Source organism: Harpia harpyja, chromosome 14 (assembly GCF_026419915.1).
Source record: "Harpia harpyja isolate bHarHar1 chromosome 14, bHarHar1 primary haplotype, whole genome shotgun sequence".
NCBI lineage: Eukaryota > Metazoa > Chordata > Aves > Accipitriformes > Accipitridae > Harpia > Harpia harpyja.
Genome location: NC_068953.1, coordinates 26,050,228 through 26,071,768, shown reverse-complemented (window position 1 = coordinate 26,071,768; position 21,541 = coordinate 26,050,228). Strand labels below are relative to the sequence as shown.

The 21,541-nt window shown below is 38.1% G+C and overlaps 1 protein-coding gene across 5 annotated transcripts in view; it reads left to right on the top strand.

Moving 5' to 3' along the window:
• ADAMTSL3 (ADAMTS like 3) overlaps positions 1 to 21,541 on the top strand; it is a 190,326-nt gene that overhangs the window by 99,993 nt on the left and 68,792 nt on the right. For all 5 annotated transcript variants that reach the window (XR_008238303.1, XM_052808436.1, XM_052808434.1 and 2 more), the window contains exons 7-8: positions 10,935 to 11,061; positions 20,083 to 20,157. Coding sequence is in view for 4 of the 5 variants with exons in the window: in XM_052808436.1 (XP_052664396.1) it covers positions 10,935 to 11,061; positions 20,083 to 20,157 (202 nt within the window). In the remaining variant the exon portion in view is untranslated. The remainder of the gene's footprint in view (positions 1 to 10,934; positions 11,062 to 20,082; positions 20,158 to 21,541) is intronic.

The window sequence follows — 21,541 nt, the reverse complement described above, 5'->3', positions numbered from 1 at the left end:
ACAAATTGACTTCTAATCTTTCCTGGAAAAATATGGTTATTTAGTCAACAGCTGTTAAGAGAGAGACAGCAAAATTGTGATTCTCTACAATTGTTCCTCTAAGATCAGTCTGTTGGGTTCTGACATATACTTGGCACAGCCTGCAAATAACTTGGCAAGTGTTTTTACAGTTAACTCATCTAAATAAACATGTCATACTGCTGATGTGGATATCTTTGCTTTTATGCCTGCGAGCACCAAAGAGTTAGTATAAGGAGACTGGCTTGCCTGAGTCCCTTTCCTACTGGTGCTGGTTTTGCTCATTTATTGTCTCAAAGTTGGCAGGCTTTAGAAGGTCTCAGCTTCCCCTCCTCCCCCCCTCTCCCCCCAACATGATTTCACTTTCATCTGTTTTCTTATTCTTGGTAAGGTAGGGCTGCATCACTAATTCTGCCTCTTGGATTCTTGTTCAGACTCCCTCCTTGGCAGCAGATGAATTTACAAGGATGGTGAGTTCCTGTTGTCCAGCTTCAGTTCTGATTCTTTGCACTTCCCTTAACAAGCAGTATTAAACTAAGTAATGCTCTGTCAAAGAAAATCGTGAGACGACAAAACTGCTCTCTGGATAGGAGGTTTGAGGCTTCAGGGGAAGTAAAATCTAAAGGCGGTGAAGCAGGGAAAAGTTTATTGGGAAAGTTAATAAGATATTTTGGGGTTGCTTGAGGCTTAACTCAGCCAAACCATTTGATCATGTTTTCGTCTACTACTGCCTTGCTTCTGTTACCAAAGCAAATATCTGGGGTTGTTGTGTTGAACGGGGACAGGTCAACACTCCACTGCCGGGAGAATTTTCACACTTAACTTCTGATTTTTTTTTTTTCTAGTCCCTGCACAACTCCCAACACATTTTTTCATATAATATATTCCTGCTGTGCCCATCTGGATGTGGGTGGAGACATTTAAAAACATCTGCATGTCAGACGTGTGGGCAACATTTACCCAGTTACTCCGCCTGCTTTGGGGCCCTGCCTCTCCTTGTTTTTTGTTTTTAATTCATGCAGACCTGCTTTTTTCTACCAGAATGCAGAATGGGGTGTTAACTTGTGTCAGTACCTGAAATGGTTACAGTGATAATTTTCCTAATATGGAGTAATGTGTTTGAACAATAAATACACGCATCACCCAAAAAATCTGGAGTCCTAAAGAGCAGCCTGAGTAGTTCTGTCCTAGGCTGTCACAATTAGGTCAAAGATGATGTAAATCCTGTGGTGAACTTTCCATTTAGTGTCAGCAAGTTGTTTGTGTTCCAGAAAAGGCAGACACTACACTATGCTTTGTAGCATATGGCATAAATTTAGCTGACATCAGAACACATCCCATATGTCAAGTGGAGTGCCATCAATTTCTGCCATGCTAGTTCTTTTCTGTCACATGTCGTGATATGGCAAGTAGGTATCTCTCTCACTTGCCACCAAAGCACTCTTAAGCTTGATATAAATATCTGTTGGAGTTTTCACTGAAAACAGTTTCTATAAGGTTTTGGAAGACTATTGTGCTTTTTTTTTTTTTTTTTTTTTTTTAAGGAGCTTTGCTCATGCTTAAAACTTAAAATCATAGCAGATTACTAATTTCTTCGGAATCTTTACTCCTTTTATTCTGAGAGATGCTTTCTCAAAGTGCTAATTTAAGGCGTTTTGTGTACTTTCCCTTTGGGTTCCTGTAGATACATCTTTTTGCCTGTAGATGTGTTAAAGGACTGCCCAAGATGCACAGGAGGTTTGGTGTTCAGACACTTAGAAAGGAATATTTCCTTTCCATCCAGTGTTACTGCAGACATAAAGCTGTGTTTCTCACACATTAGTCAGAGTAGTTAATTCTTGAATAGCAGTTTAAAGAGCACCTTTTTTTTTCTTCAAAATGAACAATCTTTTTTTAATATTTAAAAATAAGAAAAAAATGTCCACATTGTCTTTTCCTCCTTTTTAGTCTTCAAACCTCAAGTAACTTATTCATGGGAAGAGTTGATTTCGAGGTAGCTCTGTGTTAAGTCAGCCTTTATACTGAACCTGGCATTCTTTCCTGGGTACCATTAACTAGCGAACACATGGAGCCGCCCTCCAAGGGCTGCACTTGCACCACTTTTAATGTCACAATCCACCTCAGTATAGTGGTTCCCTTGCGATGACATTGTTGGCAACTCAGAGGTGTGCTTTTACTGCATGTAATAATAGGATACTCTCAGACACTGAAAAGGTCTTTTGGAATCACTTGTTTTTATTTTGCAGCTGCCCACTGCTGCTAGAAATTGATGTCTCTTTTCAGATCGTCTTATTCTCCCTCCTACTGTTTCTTATGGAGAAATACTCCCTATAGGGATTTCTTACTGCCTAAGTTTATCCTTTCTTGTCACATAAGTAATGGATTTCTTCCGATCTCCAGTTTCTTATCTATATTTCTTTTTTCCTACGTGATTCTTTCTGCCAAGTTTTGTTTTGTTTTAGTGAGCTTTGTACAAATGTGATTTTACTTCCCAGCCTAGGAAGGTCCTGAAGCATGTGAGCAGTGACAGTAGAAAAACTCATGATTTGGGTGTCGTCTTGAACTAGAGCCTTAGTAACCTTCAAATCCCCCAGTCCTAACTTCACCTTCATATAGCAAGGCAGACTTGGCTGGACCAGCCAGAAAAGCAGCAATGTGATTCCGTATATTGATTGCTTTTTCGAAAGCATTCTCACAAACAAGAAGCCCAATGGGAGTTTGTGTCCTATCCTCTGAGTGTGTGTATGTGTATTTTTTAAAATGGAGACTGTGTGGGAAAGGGTACTTGTTCCCCTACTGGGTGGTCCTATAATCTCTTAGCTGCTCTAGCATGTGACACATCCTGTAGTAAGAGTTAAATATTTTGGAAACACTTTGTTTTATTTGATGGAAGTGGATTTACAGAATTGCAGAACACTCTTTAGCCTTTTGCCTTCAGATATAAAATGTTTGCAGAAATATGTGGAAAGTCTTTTTAGGAGCCCTTTAGTATGCAGTGAATTTTATGCACTGTATTTTTTTATCTTCTGGGGTTTTTTTATTGCTTTACATTCTTTTCCTCTTTATGGTTGGCTGGGGAATTTGTATATCATGGTGTGTCTCCTCGTGCCCATCGTTCTGACTTATTTTATGCCTCTGTTCTGAGGTTTGCATTTTGACACACCTTGCCTTTACTCCCTGCCTTCTCATCTATCAACAACTGAAAATCCTTACACAGAGGAAATTTTCTTACTCCCACTGCCACTAATACCCATTCAGCTTGGCAACTGGGACTGCTGCTTCATTTGCTGTGAAGTGATGGGCTGGGACATTTGCTGTTGATCGGAGTACACACTCAGGATGCCTGACGGGGCTGTATTCTGTTTATTGACATATGCTGAGGCCTGTGTCAGCTTGTCTGGGCTGCTACTGACCTGCACTGGCTCGAATACAGAGATGTGAGAACCTGTGCCACAATCAGGCCTTTGTTAGGCTGAGCTTTGACATAACTGAAGAGTTACAACACAGGACCATGTGAGGACAAAATCATGTCTCAGACCAAGTTAAATCTTCAATGAAGATAAACCAGAGTTTGAAAGTGGTGCTTGAAAGCTAATATTCCACACTGCTTTTCAAAGTAATTAAAAAAAAAAAAAAAAAGGAAGTGGCTTGGATGATTGGAGGGATATTCTGGTATCTCTCCCTCTGCTTGTCAGAATCAATTACTTGTAGATGATGAGCATGGGAAAGAGGCAGTGGGAGTTTTTTCTTTATATTCTCTCCAGGGACATATTTTATCTGTGTAGAAATAAAGTGCAAGCTGAAGTTATCACAAAGCAAAGGATGTGAGCAGAGACTGCAAAGTAAATGAATAGATGGACTTTGAATGACAGCAGGGTTTTACAGCAGGGCAAAGATACATGGAAAATATTGACTAAGACAGAGCAGGATTTTCACATGACAGGTTTTATACTCGTGTTTTTATTACCGTAAATTCCCATAGCCATATTTAAAATTAACTATTTGTTGTGTGGATGCAGACATTCCTAACATCTGCCTGTACTGTGATTCTGTGCTAAGACAAGTAGAGCAGGAGAAAATGCAGCAAATAGCTGACATTGATTCAATAAGATCTGTGTACTGCGATAGCACATGTGACTGTGCAGTCAAATACAGCCTTAATTTCTCTAAGTTTTGGATTTTGTGGTGTGTCTGTGTTTGTAGAAATAGAAATCCTTTTTTTCTGACCAAGACCCTGACGATTTTAATTTTCCATATTGAGAGTGATTCTAATAAACTGCAATACAGATTTATCTTTTTGAGCATGTAAGGATTTTTCACTGTTTTCTTCTTTTACTAGTAAATGTTGAAATAAAATGTGTCCTTTCTTAGTCAAGTCACAAGACTAGGAGAAGATATTTTTGCCAGAAATAATTCTGAGGTTATCTTGTATTTTGGGCAATGCTGATAACCTTTAGAAGTATGTGGATGTTTTTGTTCCATTTTTATCTTAGTTCTGATCTCTTGTAAGGCTGAAATAAGTAGTTGGGTTATAACAACCCGAGTACTACCATCCTGGTGGCAGGGCAGTCACATGACTTCATTGGATCTGTTTCGTGTAATATTGTATTTTCATTCTATATTTTTTACATCTTAACAAATTTCATAGGCAGTGAAAACCCAATTGCACCTAGTCCACAGTGTCTTTGCCACCCTTCAGCAGATCACTGGTCCAACCAATACAGGATTCGCTTACTGAGATACTGCTATAACAGATCTGTTGCTAGCTGATTTTAAAACAAAAACTACTGGGCAATATGTACTGGGATAATTACAGACTGTTCAGCCCTTGAGGAAAAGAATCTCCTGTATAATAACTCTATCACATTCTTGTGAAGAAGTATAATTATCATCTCCATTTGTGCATTTTGCAGTGCAGTTCCTTGCTCAGCACAAATGTAATATTACTTTTACATTTTTAATATTTCTTTTACATTTTAAGCACATTGGGCACTTCCCCTTAAATTATTTGCTGGGTTTTCTGCTTCAGCTGAATTTCACTAAATGCCATCTGTGTGTTTGCATTAAAATCCCACTAGCAGTCTATTTCATGAGTACACATGGTTGTGCATCCTTTGAAACAGCCAGGCCAATGAAAGCACACTAATGTGAATGTAGTCAGAGTAGCCTTCATCTGGATTTCCCCAAGCATTGGGGGATGGTAATTATGTCATATTGAGATGTTGTGGAATTGATTTTCTATTTTTATTTTATTGAACCAAATCACATTAATAAAGGGCATCGCTCCCTGACGCTGAGCTGCCAGTTCCTCGAGTGAACATAGAACACTGAAAAACATAACTTAACTTATCATTTTAATGGAATTGCTGAAAAGTGAGAGTCTATATCAATCAAAAATGTATTAGTCAAAGTAGAAAATGATATCGTATTTAACATCACATTGCTAAATATTCAAACGGTCTATCTGCTACAGAGCTTAGTCTAAGACACAGTAGGTAAAGAAAGAATGGCAGTAGTGCAACTTCGGTCTTAGTGTTTCGTAGAATTTATGTATCTGTCACAAATAAAACCAGCAGTGATTTATTCTTTTGTGGCCACTTATATTAGGAGAACTCAGTATGTTTGTTTTTTCTGGCTGTACCTGGGTCTCTGGCTCCAGAGGACCACAGAAGGCTGGGAGCCCCTTTCTAAAGAGAAATACTGTATATAATTATATATATTGCTGTGTATAATGTCATGCTTTTGATAGTAATAATGACACTTAACACTTAAATGGTGCTGGTTATGCACAGATCTCTGGTTTTACTCATGTTTCAGATAAGTATTCTTCTTTTGTAAAGCATAGGTATATCTTCAGTTTCGTTATTTGAAGTATATAATCTTGAGTTGTTAGTATCCCAGAAACATTTTTTTTATAATTGACATATAACATTTTTATAATTGACAACTCGCCTCTGTGGAATGTGCTTTACAAAAAATGGTGTTGTGCCTATTTTGAAAGAGAGTGCCTGCAGGTGGAGGTGAGTGGTCAGTTGAGGGAGTAACACAGTTAAGCAGGTTTAAAGCAATGGTCTAACAAGCAGAAGCTGAAATTTGAAAACCTGATCCTGCACTGGGCTCTGCATTGGCAATTCTAGTCCATGTTTCTATTTATGTTTATTGAGAGAAGACTCTGAAGGGGGTTTGGGATTTGCCGAATATTTCACTACAGTGTGTTTTTTTGCCATATTGGAATCTTAGTCAAAAATCTGTCACCTTGCAGTCCTGTCCATTTTCTCATCATAGTTAATTATAAACATCTCCTTAAGAAAGGAAGATCCTTGAATTTAACAGATTATACTTTGACCTTCACAAATCAAAATTAACATGCTATATTAATTTCTCTGTTTAATGCCTCAGCTGAAACCCTACTAAGTGAATAAGAGCTAAAGAAACAGCTGTGGGAGCTTCTGAGTGATTTTTGGATTCATATTTGCAAAAGTATTTGTAACGTTCCATAGTCATCTCTACCATATCAGCAGCACTTTCATTTTTCATCTGTATTACAAAATTTTATACCCTGACCTTCTGCTCTTCCTTTGCCTTTCTGAACCTACATGAACTATTCCAAGCATGCTACAAAATATTTAACACCCTTCAGTATTGTCTTTCACAATAGCACCAGCATACTAACATTTAGTTTAGAAGTTTGTTGAAGCAGATGAGCATTTCTGTTCACTGTTTAATCAGATGCTTTCTATCCTAGCTGCTTGTGACAAAACAATATTATTCTCTTTCATATTTCTATTTTTTTCTTTGGAAGAACACAGACAAGTAACATATTCAGGTTCTGTCCAAAAATAGTAATGGATCAGGCACCTGTTTCTGAAAATAATCCTGCCATATCCGAATTCATAGTTATCCCATCATGGACAATTTATTAAATGCACCAAGTACCCATTTCCTCATTATCCTTTTTATATTAAATTTCTTGTTCATTTTGTTACATATTGGTCGATTTCTCCCTGCTCTCTGTGGAGCTCACTTACAACGTAGGCATTACAATACTTCTACCATTTTTTTGAATTATGGTATTTATGATTGCAGATTTCTTAAATTTACAGGGTCCCAATCCTTCCATTACACAGTTTGTATTATCACTCGTTTCATTTATGCAGCCTATGTTAAAATCACCTAATATAATTATTTCTGACTATGCCCTAAAAGTCTGCAGATGTTTTCCCAATCTGCCTCTAATATTTATAGCTGATCCCTTTGCTCTGTAAACAGTGAGCAATGTGGGGTAAATTAACCCTAACAGGTGCCTTAATCATGAATATCTTCAGACCTCTTTGGCTTGCTGAGACTGTGTGTGAACTGAGGAAGGCTGTTGCCATATATCATTTTCTTGTCCTTGTTGCAGCTTTGCTTGCAAATACACATGTACTCTCTTCAAAATGTTTTATCAAACACTGTGTTTCTCTAATAGTTATTGGCTAAAATATGAATACCTTAAATTCATAATGTTTGATGTCGAGGTACCATATGTGTTTGAGGCCTGCAAGGCTATACCTTGCAGCTTCCTGTTATTTTGGTGAGATCCATGGCTGCCCAGCTTGTCTGAGAAATACTGCTTCCTATCAAGGTTTTACAAACAGATAAAAAAGGCTAACTCTAGACACTCAGGTTTGAAATACACCCCACCCTAGTGTTGATCACCCCACCCTAGTGTTCACTCATTAAGATCCTAGGGTTGCAACACTTGTTGAATTAGCTCTAAATTTGAGGCTTGTCACATTAGAATCTGCAAAATTTTCAGGTGCTTCACGTTAAACAAAATCTGAAATTCTGTGCTCATTTCAGGCCTAAATTGTGATACTAATGTGAGTTATTTTCTGAATTGTGTTCCAGGATATCATTGCTTGATACTCGTATTCATAACAGTTGATACAAACATAACCTCAGAAGAAAGTCCACAGGGGGTGAATACATCTAGCTGAGCGTACCACCTTTGCTGGCAGGGGAGCCGTAAAGCTTTTCCCACATCCAAGTCCCTTGCAGCTAGCACTCCTGTTCTATTTCTGTGGCATTTGTGTATCATTAAAAAATAAGCAATAATACTATATGAAACAGTCCTCTAAAGTATGCTGCTGTGCTGATTATCTTTTTTCTTACGTTCCATGTTGGACACAATAGTGCCTTGTGTTTGCACAGTTGTATAATTTTTGTTATATGCAATGAGAGTTTGTTTTCATAGTGACTGTGTGTAATAGCTCAGTATGTATGTTTGTTATTATCATGTTGGGCTTTAATGGGCTGGTCTTGCAAGTACTCTGCTTGCTCAATACCCTCCTCCTACCAAAGGGTTGCAGGATCTGTAGCCTACAAATATACAACAGCGTAAACTAATAAAAATAGCAATTTCTTACACAGAGTATCACAATGTGCAGCTTAAATTTCCTTTGAGAATTAATTGATGAGTGAATAAACAGATTCTAAATATTTAGAAAATGAGATTACACGATGAAATGGAAATGTGTTTGTGAGATCAGGGGAGACATTACACTTGCAGTAGTTCTAACAATTTACCTCTGGGTGCTAGTAGTATCTTTATGTGAATAAAAGCAGGAGCAGCAGTGGAGAGCAATAAATACTTTAAAAGTCTACCCAAGAGAAATACAGACTCTCTCAACTACTGGTATGGTCCCTGTCATTGCACCATCTGAATGTTTCAGAATCTTTAGGAGATTTATTCTTGCAACATCCCTGTGAGCTGGGGAATTCAAGTTATACCCCTTTCACAGACTGGAATTGGAAAGCAGAGGAAGTTTTCAAAGGTCAAAAAGAAAGTGTTGTAGAGCTGGGAACTGAAAGAGAGTTGTCAAGTCTAAGGCCAATGTGTCGAGCACTGTATTATTATATCCCTTGAAATTTTATCTGCTTTCTGATTCACACAGTGGCCCAGTCAGTTTCTGTTTCTGAAATGGTGGTGTTTTCATAAAATGGGAAGATAAGCTTATTTAGAGTAATTTGTTTACAATCTTTTTGTTATTTTCTGGAGGTCAGTGATGAACCCAGAGCTAATATTAAAAAACATCTTCAAGTGAAGACATTTTAATCTTTAATCCAATCCTAAATTACAGTATAGTGTTCTCACATAGCTTCTATGTAGTAAATAAGCACCTGTTCTGAGATGGTCTGATTTCACATGCACGTTAATTTGTTTCATTTTTACAACTAAGTTTTTGTTAACACTTAACACTAACATTAAAACATTTCAGTTAAGCTGCTTATTTCTTTTTAAATGAATTCTTTGCTGGGCTACATAGGATGAACATTTCCTTCAGTTGCAGGAATAAAATAATTTCGTGCTGCTAATGTAGAACTCTGTGGTAAATCTGAACCCTTTAGTAAGGAGACGCTGTTCAGTGCAGCATGTCTCTCAACCAAAGTATCATGAACTGTCCTTCATAATGCCCCCCTCTTAGGAGAATGCAGGATGTAGGGAATTGGGAAAATAAGGGAAAGGGGCAGGAGTGGGAGGTGGGGCTGCTTTGCTGTCTTTTCTATAGACACATGAAACTTCAAGATTACATTTCTCCATGTTTGGCAGCAGATGTACATGATTTGTGCAGTGTTTGTGTCTGTGTGTGTGTGCTAACTCAGACTGGAAGACCCAACCCTGCCTCTTACGTGCGGACTCAATCCTCACCTCTCCAAGGGGATCGTGTGTCAGTTTTGGCATAGCACAGATGCAGTGGATCTTGGCAGCTAGGACTCCCCCTTCCAAGCATTTTTATATAGGAAGAGGAGTGTGCTGGCCAATTTCAGAATTCTAGCACTGCTTTTAACTGTGAATTTCCATAGTGCTTTCTATCCATTTGTCAGTTTGGAGTTTGGTTAAATGTATATGTCCATGATGAATTACCTGCACTTCTCAGGGATGTGTGGATATAAGAGGTATATAGGCTGACATGAGAAAACCTTAAGCTGCAGATTAGCTTTTTACCACATTGCTCAGCATTTGGTACTCCCTGCAAATTTCTTCTACAAAATGGTGAAGGGTAATATAGGTGAGGCCAAATATTTATCTCCCTTTCAGCAGGAAGGTGCTTTTAGTTAATGTTGTCTATTCTTATTTGTCTTCCCATTCTCATTCCTATGCTTCTTGTAGGGTGACTGATATGAAGAAAAAGGAAAACCCGGAAAAAAGTTTTCATTGTAGTTTGGAGAGTTTACAGTTGACAACTTTTCAAAAATGTTGCTTTTGGAATTGTTGGCAGTGTTTAAGTTTGGGTGTTTTTATAATAATCGTTGGAAAGTTTTATAGATTGGGTGTCATATTCAGAAACAAACAAACAAAAAAATCAAAAGGTGAGAACTGAATCATCCAAGTTTTTTAAAACCTGGTTAGCAAATATATATGTGATTGATGTTGATGTAAATGGCAAATAGATCTACATGAATGCCAGTTAAATTTTGAATGGCCAAGACACTGATTATGAGCACTGCCCACAGCTGCTTGTCTGTGAAGCTGAAGACTGAGTGCCCTTTAAATATTTAACTTGGGTTATTTAATTGCATTAATCCTCTCTCAGGCATAATTAAACAGGTGATGAAGAACAAATTGTAAGTAACATAGTTGTCCCTTGTGTTGGAAAGAATAACGCTCAATGGTATTCATTCACATAAGTAGTGGGAAACCGATTCATGTATTTTCTATGCTTGAATAGCTTAATATATCAGTTGTTGTGGTTCATCATTAAAATCATGGAAATGACAGTGTGCTTTTAAAATCTTAAATAGCAAGATATGCTTTGATAGAATGAGGCCAGCTCATAAAATCAAAAGGATAACATAATAAATAAAATTCCAGAAACCTGAGCATGTCTACTACAGCTTTGCCCTCCTTCTGACTGTGGTGTTGATGTTGGCAGGCAGTAGGCTGTGATCGACAACTTGGGAGCAATGCCAAGGAAGACAACTGTGGAATCTGTGCAGGAGATGGTTCAACATGCAGGCTTGTGAGGGGACAAGCTAAGGCACATGTCTCACCAGAAAAAAGTAGGTTGCAAATTGATCCTATGATAATTTATCCTTCACTATGTTTTCTGCTTGTATATTAACATATGTATTGCAGAGTGTTGACCTTTTAACTATATACTTGTTTGCAGTTTTCCAAAGCTACTTATTCTAAAGTCTGTGCTAGATTAGTCTATTGAAATTCCATGAGGGATACCACACATTAGGGTATAGCTAGGAAAGAATTTGAGATATGCATTTTTTTTTATAGAGCTACTCAATTCATTCTATCAGGAATAACCATCAAGATGCACATCTTATTTTAGAGGGTATCCTCATGTTGCAATATATGTGATGCTGCAGCAATGTTTTTAAATCATGGACACATCTTATAGATGGTTGTATGGAAATTGTGGCCTGTGACTGAAAGTGCCTGGTTTTCAACTTAGCTTTGCTTTTTTTGTTGTTTTTTTGAAGTGTCTAAAGACAGTTGAATTTAAGAGGCAAGTTAACTAACTACTTGTATGGTACAAAAAGCACAAGGTGAAAGGGAATAATGCTTTCTTATCTTTTTGTGTGTGTGTGTTTGGCTCAAATTTTGCCATTCTTTCTCAAAATCGTTAGCATCTTACTGTGAGTAACTCTGTAAGGTCTCAGTAGTATTGAAAGTATAAGAGAAGAGGGGTATCAGAATTAGACCCTTTACTGGAGTCTTAAGAGTCTGGCTATTTTTATATCCAAGCAAGGTTTGTCACATGGAGGCTTGCCTCTGACACTTGTGCTTTCCACCCTCACAGATGATGCTCCCTGTAATCTCACAGCATATATCCCATGTGTTTGTCATGTGAGATAGTTGCCTCACATCTATTTTTTTCTGTTTCTGAACTCACAATGTGCATTTGTCCCGTGCATTTGTCACATGGAGATGGAGCCTTTGGGGTTTGTTACCTTCCTGCAGAGTCACAAGATGCAATGGTGATAATCTGGTGCTCTTAGAGTAAAGTCAATACTCAAAGTTCAAATGCAAGCAGGTAATTTTTTTTTGATAGATGAAGCACCTGCCTTTGACAGCTACATATAGTTTAGCACTGTTGTAGTTCAGCCTGCAAAGATTTGACATGTGCCCTGATTTTGAAAGAGCTGTTGTATATTGAATTGTGCTTCTTATTGCATTATATGTAAATATTTCCATGTTTTTTTTTAATGCCACTGCTTGCAGTATGCTTCAATGTGGCTGTAACTTGAAGTGCAATGTATGCTATCTTAGTGCTTGTTACCTTGCAATGTGATTACTTGTATTGATCTACAAGGTTTTATGTTAGGTTATCTTACACTGTGCAGGTACATAATTTCTGTAATTCAATACATGGGTGTAACAAAGGTAATCTAAAAAAGTGAATATTTTTGTGGCAGCATCTTTTAAAGTCACAGGGTAATTTTGCACAAGTCAGACAGCCTTTTTTTACGTACCGAATGGGCTATCAATGTCAGCCTTTGTCTTGCCTTTACTAGAGGCCTTTTTCATGGATGGGAGAATGTAGTTCAGTAATTTATAGTGTTTTTCATCCTGAAACAGTGAGCAAACGTCTTGAATGTTTACAATGAGCTGAAAAAGAGTTTTCGTGGAGGGCCACTTTTTATTCACTTCATCATATTCTGGTCAGCACAGAGCAAGCACTTGTGAAACAGTGAAGATTGGATAATATTTTTGTAGTATTACCAAGTTGTATTTTTTTTGTGTGTCTATATATAGGTAGATATAGATATATAGGGATATATACACACAAAATATCTCTTCCCCTTTCTGATGTGGAGGTCAGCTGGAAGAGAAAGGAATTGCATTGTCTGTTCCCGTTTTACAGCAACAGAGATTATCCTGGAAAAGGACAATTCCTGGGGAACACCCTACCTAGTTCTAAGGCAACCCAGACTAAACTTGTTGGAATGGCAAAACTGATTGGTTGGTTCATGATAAGTGAAATAAAAAGATTCACATTTAATTGCTGCTTAGTATGTAAGTACAGTAAAGACAAAGTGGTAAAAGGGATCTGGTTTTGAAACTGCCATTTTGCGACAGAAAATATTAATTTTACTTGTGGTATTCTGGCACAGGTAGGAGCTGACTACAGCTGACATCAGTCGGTGGAAGGTCTCCCATTGCCTTGACCACGTTATGAAGAATAGGCATGATTCATTGTTTTCTCTGTCATAATTCAGTGGCTCTTGAAAAGTTCTTAAAGATGAAGAAAGACTATTCTGGGGAAAGATGTCGGTTATGTCAAGTTTTGGTTTTATCTTGCACTTCAGTAGGCTAGATTATATGAATGAATTACCATTCATGTAAGCAAAACAGTACACATGGTACTACAATCAGAACTTTTGATGATTTTCTCGGTATTGTGATAGTGCCAAAATCTTTTTTTGGGTCAAGTTGTTCAACACTATGAAAGCACTTCCATATAATCACCCTCTGTGTGAATGAAATGTGGAAATAAAGCCATGTTTTCTTTGTGCTAATGTATCAGTGAAAGGAGACACAATATCTTCCAAATAGTCATTTGGAAGCTTTCAGAACTAGCGTTGAGAAGTAAAATATCGACACGTGACAGACATGTATTTAAGAGGGAGCTTGTAAGGTTGTGAGCAGGATGTAAATTTTATTGTGCAATGAGGAAAATTAAAGAATTGAAAGGGAAACAAGAGCCAAAGATTTTATTATGAAAAAAAAAAAAAAAAGAGAGACACATAAGGGAAAATAAAAGTGCCTAGTTATCTTGGTCCTTATTTTAAAAAAAGAAATGTAAGTATTGATAGCGAATGATTTCTCGTAAAGGACTCAGTTCGGTTTATTATCTTTTTTTACATGTTTTTACATAAAATGAATGCCTTACTTTGATGGGAAAGCTAAACAGCACTAAAAGAAATCTTACTGTTTTGCAAATATGAAATGAACTGTCATTTCAAAAGTTCTTTATTTTTTCCACTAACACTTAATTGCCTTTGAAAGACAAAGTAAGTTAGACTTCGGCCAGCAAGCCAGATTCTAACATTCTGGTAAAATGATTAAAGGTTTGACTAATGATATTCAAACAGAGTGTAATAGGTTGTAAAATGTACCGTTCCATTGGGAAATGAAGTATCATGGGCCTGATGTTTCTAGTACTATATGCATGGAACTCCCATTAACTCCACTGCACTTTGTGCACATGGAAAAATTGTAGGATTGGGCCCTGATGTCTGCTTTCTGCACCATTATTGGCAAGAAATGGTAGGAAAGTGTTCTGGTTCTGGTACCAAGGAAGAAGAAAATATGCTGGTTCTGAAATTAACAGGGAGTGAAGTTGAAGGCACAGACTTGTCCTAATCTGGTCTTATTTGATTCTCAAACTGTTTGATACTTGCAAGTTTTACCTTTCTTAACTTTTTGCTAAAGGCTTCATACCAAAAGTTTCAATGTCGATAGCCTTATAATTGTTCGAATTTCTTCTTGCCATGCGTTTTATTTCCTATAGCACTTGTGTAATTTACCATTGGTCACTTACTGTCTCATGTTTGTATGTCATCATCCCCAAGCACACTTAACCAATAACCTAATTTCACTTTGGTCATTTATCTAAACAGAGGCCTTCTGCAAGGCTCCCTGTTCAGTATCATCAGCCATCTGTTTTGTGACAATTTGCTGCCTTGCATCTTTTTCCCTTTGAAATCAACATACATGGAGCTAGTAACCCCTGTTTTCAAGGTTGCCTGATACTTTATATGAATGATTTTTTGCCAAAATTCAACAGTTTGGTCAGAAACTTTCCATGCCAGGTGCTGAATGTTTTGGAGAAAATTCAGCCAAAACAACTTAGCATATTCCAAGGACACAGCAGAGGAAAAACATGTTGTTTCCCACTGTCAAAACATTCCTGAAACCTTTTCTTTAATATGTCTTAACATCCCCCATTGTTAGACTTGATCACAGATCAGGGATTTGAAATTTGGCAGGCAATGGTCTTCTGGTCATGGACAAGTCTTTTGCAGTATCTGTGAATATCAACACATATTTTACTACAACCCTTCAAAAAAACCCAACCTTTTCTTTCAGGCTCTGTAGAGGCTTCTTGGATGTTAACAGCTGACATTTCTGAAAACTTGTCCTTTTAAGTGTCCTCTAGCTTGCCCTAACTGCAAACAGATCATATGTGTGCAATCTCCTTAGAATAAATTAACATGTTGCTTTTTCAGAGCTAAGCTATTAAAAAGTGTCCTTGAGCTTGCTCATCCTTTCTACTTTGCTACAGTGTAGAATGAGTACCCTGGGATGAACTCTATGATGCATCCTGCCTCACATTCAGGCATTACAGAAGAGATTTTGTGGAGAGCTTTTGACTCTCCCAAGCTTCAGACTTATGACTGGGGGTGATGAGATCACATGAGGAGAGGGAAAGACAAGATGAGACGAGCTGAACAGAAAAATTTGACATTAGTTCATATAGTGAGGGAAAGACAGATATGAGAAGGTGGGAGGAGGACCTAGGACTGGCTATACTGATATATTGGGTCAAGGAAAAAGAGGAAGAGCGGAAGGCTGAGATTAGATAAGGAATCTGGGGTGGGAGATGGAGTCAGAAACACTCGGAAAGGAAGGAGAAAAATCAACTGTATGTGAGCCAGAAGAGGGAATTGGGACTGGTTTGGCAGCAAAACTGTGTGTGGGGAGGGATAGAAAGCCAATACATTAGCATTTCAGTTTGGATAAAGAGTATGTTTTTTGAAGCAAATTTCGTCACGGTCCTAACATACAGCTCATCAGTTCACATCATGGAATGGTCTTGGAGAGCATAAACTGGATATTTTTGGATAAAGCTGAACCGGAAGATGTGCCCAAGAAAAGCACCTAATGTTCTTCAACCGCTACTGAATATGCAGTCCATGGCGTCAGACTAGAGTTAGTCCAAAGTGAAGCACCTGCAGTGTGTATAGTGTGGATGCTGGGTCTTCAGCACCAACAATGTCAGTCTACACATCTGTTTAGTTTGGTTGGTTTACTTGGCTGTTGTAGGTAGTATGAAGCCTCCTTTACTTTCCTGATCTCTCTTGTCTTACTTGGAGAAATTCCTGTATAAGAACATTGCTATTTCATTATTTATTTCACACTGCATTTCCTTGAGATCCGTTGCTTACTGTGTGTCTGTACATTTTCTCCAGTGCACACAAATTTTAGAAGAGGTGACCGGAAGTACAAAGAAGTATGTAAGTCCAATGAATTGAGACCACACTGTTTGTCTCAAAAGCAGATTACCACACCTTAAAAATACTTACTCAAAAGTGCAAAGAAGTGGCACTCTCAGATGAAGAGGCAGCCTTGAGTCATAAGACCAGTGGACAGAGGGATGGAGGTACAGAGGAGTGGGAGAGTGTGAGACTGGAGAGGAAAGGACTCAAGGAGAGAAAGGATGTGCCCATACAGATTTTGCAGTGTGACTTTTAGGGTCAAGATATATAACTGCTGCTTTCAGTAGCACATAGCTGTCTAGTTCAGGTGTTTCTTAAAGAGTATGTATTTGGCTTTGCACAGATTCTTGTCATTAGGCAGGTCAGCACATATCCCAGCACCAATGTCTCCTGAAATTATGCCTAATGTTAGGGTGGATGAGGGAAGTCACTGCAGTAAGACTCCAAACATTTTGAGCTTTTTAGTTCCCTTGTGCTGGTAGTTGTTCCTGGACTATTGTTCTTTGTCTTTTGAGAGCACATAGGCCTTTGATCAGAACTGGAGGACCAGCAGATAAGTGCTGAGCAAATACATGGAAAGAAACAGTTTTTATAGACCTGAAATAAACCCTCTGCCCTGCTGTAAGAGGAGAGAGGAAAAAATCCCAACTGGCCCATATGTGAAACAGTAAATGGGTCCACCATGGCCCACATGGAAAAATAAATAAAACCTGCTGAATTGGATTGAGCTCAGGAATGTGGCTCCTTTATTTTGATCCTGGGGATTAGCTCCCAGTCTTACCATAGCAGGGACTCTGATCTTGCTCTCATTGAAATCCAAAATCTAAATCCACATTAACACCATAGAAACAGGATCAGACCTTGCCATCTAAAGTAAAAGCAATCCAGGAGCTTAATCAGCAAGTGCCGTGTGTAGCATGTGCACACATTTGCTGAGAGAGTCCCTGGCTAAGAGTAGAAAGCCCATTTCAAGCAGGTGCTGGAAAAAGATGACCCACATGCCCTCGGGAATCCCTACAGTAGAAGTAGTGTTAGAATAGAGAGACAATATCTCACCTGTTTCTCAGTTTTTGCAGGTCAGCTATATGACTCTAAAATCAGATTTTACAGTCTAGTGTTTCTGCATGTTCCAGATGATTTGGGGCTTATTTGTTTTCAGCTTTAGACAAAAGTCAGCCATTGACTCTCAGAGATACATAAATAGTATAAAGAGGGAAAAAAAGATAATCGCAAATTCTAAGTATAGATTTCAGGGTAGCAATTTCCCCTTACGTTTTCATGAAAGTTCGCTGCTTTTAACAGTGTGGATCCTACTGATTTAATGGGAAATGTACAGCATAACAATTTTTAAATGGGTTTACAGGGCCTTGTGTTCCTTTAAGAATGTGAATTATATGCTTCAACTGAGAACCGGAGAGCTCAGCTCTGGACAATCGTAACTACTGTTTCGAAGGAAGTTAAAGCTCTTCTCAGGAGAAGGTGGAGTCCCTTAGGTCAGCTCTGTCCCATATTCTTCCAATTCACCATCTCGGTTCAGAATTCCAAAAATCTCACTTTTATTTTTTCCTATAATTTACTTCATCTCATGGAAAGGCTGCCCTAGGTCATAATTATCTCAGTCAGGTTACAAGAATCTCCTGCTGTCAGATTTCTTGACAGGTCTGTGGGGCTGCAGAGGTTGAACATTGCTGTGGTGGTGAACTTAGTCATCTCCTCTAATGCAAATAAAATACTTTCTGGTAATATTGTCTCCGCCGCAGAGAAACACCAAATTTAGCACCCCCATGAGACTTTTGGACCATATCAGAGAGTGCTTCGGTGAGGGTGGAATGTCTGTAGTACTGCTAAAGGAATGTGAAGCATCCTGAAAAGGGATCAACAAGGCCTGCCGAGGCGAGCAGAGCTTGCCGTAAGGAGGTGGAGGACGCAGAGCAGAACGACCCTGGTTGTTCTCAAGAGGAGCAGTCCTATACATCTCTGCACATCTGCAAATCTGGGCCTCTTCTGTTCAGCACGGAGCGCCCTTGGTTCCACTTCAAAACAGCAGTTGCAGTATTCAGAACTGGTCGTAATCAGACTCTTATTTGAGGTTTTGTGCTGTAACTGCTGGTTGGTTGTCAAGACGGGATACAATTCCTGACCAAGTAGGGACAGATGGGCCCCTCAAACCTGCTTTCCCTCAAATACTGTAGAGCACATATGAATTCAGTAGTTATTTCCTTACTTTAAAGATATACACATCCACTACCTTCTGGCTATCTTTAGCAATTCGCCTGATGAAAAACCAAGATGCAAAAAGATATTAAGTGGTTCAGTAGTTAATGTTTTTTCCAGGGCTCTTTAACTGTATTATTGTTCTTACTGTAGTATTTTGCACTCTGGTGGAATACCCAAGTATGAAATTAATAAAGATCATATTTTATTACATCCAAAATAAATTGTTATATTTAAATGACCTTCCTAGAAATTGGCGATATAAAACCTGTAACATAAGAAGGTGTTTATTTCAGAAAAAATAATTGCAGTATTTGCTTGAAGTATCCCGAACATTTGGCAGGATTTCATATTTATGCTAAGGAGATGTAAACCAGAAGCTGATAATTTAGCATCTACTGTAAAAGGGTCCAGTTTAAAGTGGAAAGAAACATTCTTCAACTATTTTTTAGTTAAAACTAAACTCAAATATTCCTCCTCTAAATATTGTGTAATTCTGGAGCCAATGTATCACTGACCTTCAACTTGCATTACTTTTTGAATTTGCAAAAATGAACTTCCTTTACGCCAGCCCCTAGATATATGTTAACACCATCACTGAAGAGAGCACCCTCTGCGGGGTGTACCTGCGATGGGCCCATGTTTGCACGTCCTGCCTCAAAGATGATTTGCAGTTGGGCCGTGATGGAAATGGGAGACAGCATGTTGGCACTTCGTTGCTTGGACACTTCTCTCGTCCTTTTGTGGATATCCCTGTTGTGCACCGTGCATACCCTTTTTTGAGAGCACTGCTCTTGTTGGCGTGAAAGGCTCTGGTCTATTGATTTGACTGTTAACTCAGTTTGCTTGGGCAAATCACAGATTTCCTACATTTGAAATGGAAAGTAATAACTTTCTGCCTTTGTAAAATGCGCTGAAGTAAGTGTGTTGTACATTTATATATGAAGAGGCCGTTCAGGCAGCCAAAAGCTGTTTTGTATTGACATGTCCTATTCAGGGCTGGTTTCGTTTATAGTTAATTTTAAATTGAGGCTCTTACTGGAAGAAATGATCTTATATGGTAAGTTAGATGCAGACGCTCTCTTATAACATATACATTATAGCTAATATATATTTGCTCTTAACTGGTCTGTAATTGGTTAAGGGTTAGTGTTAAGTAGATGATTTATTTCCTGTAAGTCCTGCCACTTATTAAAGTTGTGACCTGCAGCAGGAAATGAGGTGTGGGCAAAATGAGACTGAACAGCTGCAGGTTTTTGTAAGAGGGAAGTACTACTTAGCAGATTCCTTATGTCAGTTCAGTGATTATGAAATAAAACTAGGACAACAGAGTGTAAATATGTTCCTAATACACTACTGACATTTCAGTTGGTTTTGTTAATAGCAAATAATTTTCCAATAGCAAGAAAGATTTACAAGTCCATTCGTAGGTCTTAATAGTTGCATAGGATAGCAAACAGACTCAGTATATGGTACTTAATAAAATAACATATGATTATTTTTAATAGAAAAATTGTGAAACCTGTTAAACATTTTCTTAGACACTTTTGACAGTTTTCAGTCTAGTTATGTGATGTGCAAATTCCCTGATGCAAGATAACTTCTAAAACAGTTCTTTAATTTTCCTAGGGGAAGAAACGGTGATTGCTGTACCACATGGGAGTCGCAGTGTGAGAATTACCCTGAAAGGACCAGCACACCTTGGTATGACTGAGCTGTTTTATGTATTTATTCATAGGCAGAAGGTAAAAACAGAACCTTGTATCTGAACTCATCCAAACTTTGGCAATATGGGTAAGATCATGACCTTGATTCCTCTTCCTATCTTTAATATCCAGCCTGGAGATAGTCCTACAGAATACTGGAAGTCCACTTAGTAAAAAGAAATAGTTATACATACTGGTGGTTTCTAAATTTATGTAAACCAAGTAATTCTTATATAAGACGTCTAAAATACGGTACACTCTTAAACTACATGCAAACAGTTGTGTCAAAATTACTTTCAAAGGGTTATGTGTGGGATCGGGACCACTCATATAAAACAGCACCAGATTTCTGTTGAAGTCTGAGATAGTGTAAACAGTCCAGTTGAAGTCAGACTTGGTCAGTGAGCAATGTTCAAGGAAAAGTAATCTAGGTAAAAATGAGGTAAGGTAAACAAAATACATAAAATAAACTACACAAGTCCTGTTTTCTTCTAATACTTTTGGTCATGACATACCATCTATGAGAAACAGTTTGCTATTCTGTTAGATGTTTGTTTCCTAACATTTTCTGTAAGGCTGATGGTAGTATCTATGGTAATTTCTTTGTCCAGCAGGCCTACTTTACATAAAGAACTAATTGTTTCAATAAGTGGGACTGCCATACCAAGCAATGAAATAAACCGTTCATTTAACATTTTGAACAATTTTTTATTAGTAAAAGTGGAAGACTTAGTCTGAATCATAGAAATAAAAAGGACTTCTACTCCTCTGAGATATGTAAATAGAAGACAGAAATGCATTTTATTTGAAAATTGCTCATCTAGTTGTTTGCTTTGAAGAAAATACTGTCATATTCTTTCAAAGGAAAAATTGAAAAAGACTTCCACTTTAGAGTAGCTCCAGAGTGACAATAACTTCTAGATATAACACTGATATCAACAATGTACAAAACTGAACTTATCTTGAAATAAATAGTATTCATGTAAAACTGTTGCAAGGGACGTATGAAGGAATGATCCTGACCAGTTCAGGTCAGGACTCTTGGTCTTTCTTAAGTAGTTCTGCAGAAGGAAGTTTTTGTTTCAGCTTTGTATGAGGAACAAGTACTAGATTCAGTGCCTCCTGGGGGGTTTCTGGAAAGCTCCTGAGGAATGCAGCAGCAACTCAGTAACTAAGTACAGAGTGCTCCTGGCTTCCTACCCAGGGTGGTTCTGTAAAGAAGCTGTGGCTTGGCATTACTTTTGTTAGCTATTTCTCTAGCTGGACGAGAATTGTCAAATGTTCCTTTAACCACTTCCCCCAGCACATCTGTTAGCAAATCTGTGAGGATTTAGACATTTGTTACCTAAAATTAAAATGACAGAGGTGAAAAACAAGTGAGA